The sequence below is a fragment of the Pygoscelis adeliae genome, unplaced genomic scaffold (assembly GCF_000699105.1).
Source record: "Pygoscelis adeliae isolate BGI_AS28 unplaced genomic scaffold, ASM69910v1 Scaffold156, whole genome shotgun sequence".
NCBI classification, from domain to species: Eukaryota; Metazoa; Chordata; class Aves; order Sphenisciformes; family Spheniscidae; genus Pygoscelis; species Pygoscelis adeliae.
Window position 1 is genome coordinate 658,266 of NW_008825016.1, and position 3,177 is coordinate 661,442.

A 3,177-nucleotide genomic window follows, 5' to 3' on the forward strand; every position below is an offset into this window, starting at 1 on the left:
CCTCGCTGGCGTGGGAGGGCTGAAGGTGTAATTTTCGGCCACGCGCACCTCCGTTCTCTGCGTCCGCTTGGGGCTTTTCTGTTTTTGCAAGTGTGAAATGGGTGTGCAAGGATCTCGGCACTCACTGCTCATAGAAAGGACCGTGCTTAGTGCCTAATGTTACTGTTGCTTCCGAAAGACACTCACTTATCTGCCATAAATTCCTCCTGGCCCAGCTTTCAGGCTCAGGATGTGAGCGTGAGGCTATCGATCTCCACAAACACACGTCTCTGGGCCTGAAATTGGCATGTCTCTCTTCGCCAGTGGGCTTAATAATCAAATGCTTTCCTGGGAGATGAAAGATGTGGAGCAAAGTGGCGCATTTCCATCGATAGTTCTGGGGCAATGCCCACATTTTCTGTTGTGGTAGCACTGACTCTCTGCCCTCTTTCTCTCTCCAGAACAAGAAAAGAGAATTACCCCAATAATTGTGTATCCAACACAAAAGACGACATCAGCTGCTCTCGGTAAGGCCCAACATTCTTTCCGGAAACATCTAACCGGGCAAAAATTAGAGCAGGTCCTCTTCTGGTGTAATTTGTTGGCATAAATTGTTGTAGCTCTTTTGATCTCGATTATATTAGCTGAGGGTCGGTGCTGGAAGTAGTTTTTGCGTCTTATTGTCAACAACGGGATGCTGTCTTCCACGTAGGAGGAGCTGTAGAAATGCTGTAGATTTTAGCCACTAACAAAGCAAGAAAAGCACGTTTGCACCCTTAGATCAGCTGCTCAGAGTCCCCCTCCACTAAGAACTATTCGTTTTCAATCTTCCCTCAAATTGGTCTAGGTTATCCAGTGGCTTTGAATGAGCCGTCTAGCTCTTTTGGGAGGAGACATTTTTTCATTGCTTTTTACTGTTTGAACTAGACAGTTGTTGTTAGTTAGAAAGTACCTTGATAGGATCTCAATTTTTCTTTGAAGATTATATTATGACAAGAAATTTCTGCTGCATTTCCTCTTCTCAGAAAATGCCAGGTATATTTTACACTAAGCTTTTTTAACTTGGGTACTATACACACAGCTGTGTCCTATGATGTCTTAGTTTTCCCTTGCCACTTTTCTTTCCATCAGCGTAGGACTACCGAGTCATTTTTTTGCCTGTCTAGCTCCATGGAGTGTTTTATGTCCCGTTTATCACCATCTGCACAGATAGAATAATCATATGCATTTTTGAGCCCTGTGTTTTCTGTATCATATAGATACGCACCAGTCTGAAGGCTCTTTATCCTTAGCTCTGAGTTACAATAATTACAGCAAAATTTCTGAATTTTTGCATGATCACTTTATCTCTGGAGCTCCCACCTTGAGCTGAATGCCCTTGCCCACAGCACCTCTGAGTGAAGCTACACTGTTGGTTAATGCAGTTGCTCTGGAGTGGTAAATCACAGCGTGCCCTTTGGGCTGCAGTACATCAGAAGGAGCGAGGCCACAAGAACACAGCTTTGCCTCCTGGGGAGTGTGTCTAGTACAAGAGTTGCTAACTGTTGCAATGGGAAAATAATTTGGTCAGCAGCAGAAAGGACTGCCAAACTGAAGGGCCTTGCTGCCAAGGGGTAGGGGGTCAAAAGCAATCTGAGGCTTAGCTTCAGTTTTGAAGGTGGTGGTGCTTGACGTGTGTGGGGAACTTGATCTCCCACTGGAGATGTTGGTTTTCACCAAGAGAAAGAGTAGTTCTTCATGTGTATCCAAATGGTTTTTTAATCCTTCTTTTACCAACAGGCTCCAAGATGACTCTCCCATGCAAAGTGTTAGTTGGACTGAGCAGCCACGTCCATACCGATGTGGAATGGCTAGCAAATGACACCGCCGTGGACGTGGTTTACAAGCAAAGCAGAGTTACAGAGGGAGAACGACAGTAAGTCTGGCTGAAAGTATTTCCTTGTGCTTGTTGTTTTAACCTGCAGTGTTACAGGGGCTCTCAGTGCAGCGGAATGCCAGGTAATGAAATGGGATATGGACAGATCTGAAGTGAAGGTGAGAGCTGAGAAAAAAACCAGGCACGCAAGCAAAAAAAAACCTAAACCCAACCCAGGCAGGGTGAAATCAATTCTTTATCTAGGCTTATATTTGAAGCACGTTTTCATGGGCAGCTGAGCTGACATAAGAGCTGACTGCAGTGGAAAGCAATGGGACTTGATCCTTCCCAGAGCTTCTCTTATCCCTCTCCTTGCCCCATGCCAGCGAAACGGCAACATCCTCTCCCTGACATTCATGACGTTCTCTGAACACACTAAGACAACAGAAAACTATCCAGTGGTTTTTATTTTTATTTTTTTAAATATAATTGGTTTTCCCCTTAGGCTTGTTCTTTTCCATATTAGTGAGTTAAACTGACTCACAGAGACGCCCAGTGAGTGCTAGAGCTGGCGCCAGGGAAGCACTGGGGGGGATGCTGGGGGGAGGGAGAAGCAGGATGTCCCACATCCTCTTGCCCTGATCCATTGTCTCTCCCAATCTTGTGGAGGCTTCTCTCAGCTGCCTCCTAGCTGCATGCCTCAAGGCTTTTACTGCTAGGAAAGGAGAGAAAAGATCACAGAATCATAGAACCATAAAATGGTTTGGGTTGGAAGGGACCTTAAAGATCATCTAGTTCCAACCCCGCTGTCATGAGTCCGGACACCTTCTACTAGACCAGGTTGCTCAAAGCCCTATCCAACCTAGCCTTGAACCCTTCCAGGGATGGGGCATCCACAACTTCCCTGGGCAACCTATTCCAGTGCCTCACCACCCTCATAGTGAAGAATTTCTTCCTTATATCTAATCTAAATCTACCCTCTTTCAGTTTAAAGCCATTACCCCTTGTCCTATCACCACATGCCCTTGTAAAAAGTCCCTCTCGAGCTTTCTTGTAGGCCCCCTTCAGGTAGTGGAAGGCTGCAATAAGGTCTCCCTGGAGCCTTCTCCAGGCTGAACAAGCCCCACTCTCTCAGCCTGTCTTCATAGGAGAGGTGTTCCATCCCCCTGATCATTTTCGTGGCCCTCCTCTGGACCCGCTCCAACAGGTCCATGTCCTTCTTATGCTGAAAGCCCCAGAGCTGAATGCAGTACTCCAGGTGGGGTCTCACGAGAGCGGAGTAGAGGGGCAGAATCACCTCCCTCGACCTGCTGGCCACGCTTCTTTTGATGCAGCCCAGGATA

At 46.7% G+C, this 3,177-nt stretch overlaps 1 protein-coding gene across 1 annotated transcript in view; it reads left to right on the plus strand.

The window, feature by feature from the left end:
• IL1R2 (interleukin 1 receptor, type II) overlaps window positions 1-3,177 on the plus strand; it is an 18,398-nt gene that overhangs the window by 11,390 nt on the left and 3,831 nt on the right. Inside the window, exons 7-8 of the mRNA XM_009326288.1 lie at window positions 441-506; window positions 1,759-1,894. Of these exons, the coding sequence (XP_009324563.1) occupies window positions 441-506; window positions 1,759-1,894 (202 nt within the window). The remainder of the gene's footprint in view (window positions 1-440; window positions 507-1,758; window positions 1,895-3,177) is intronic.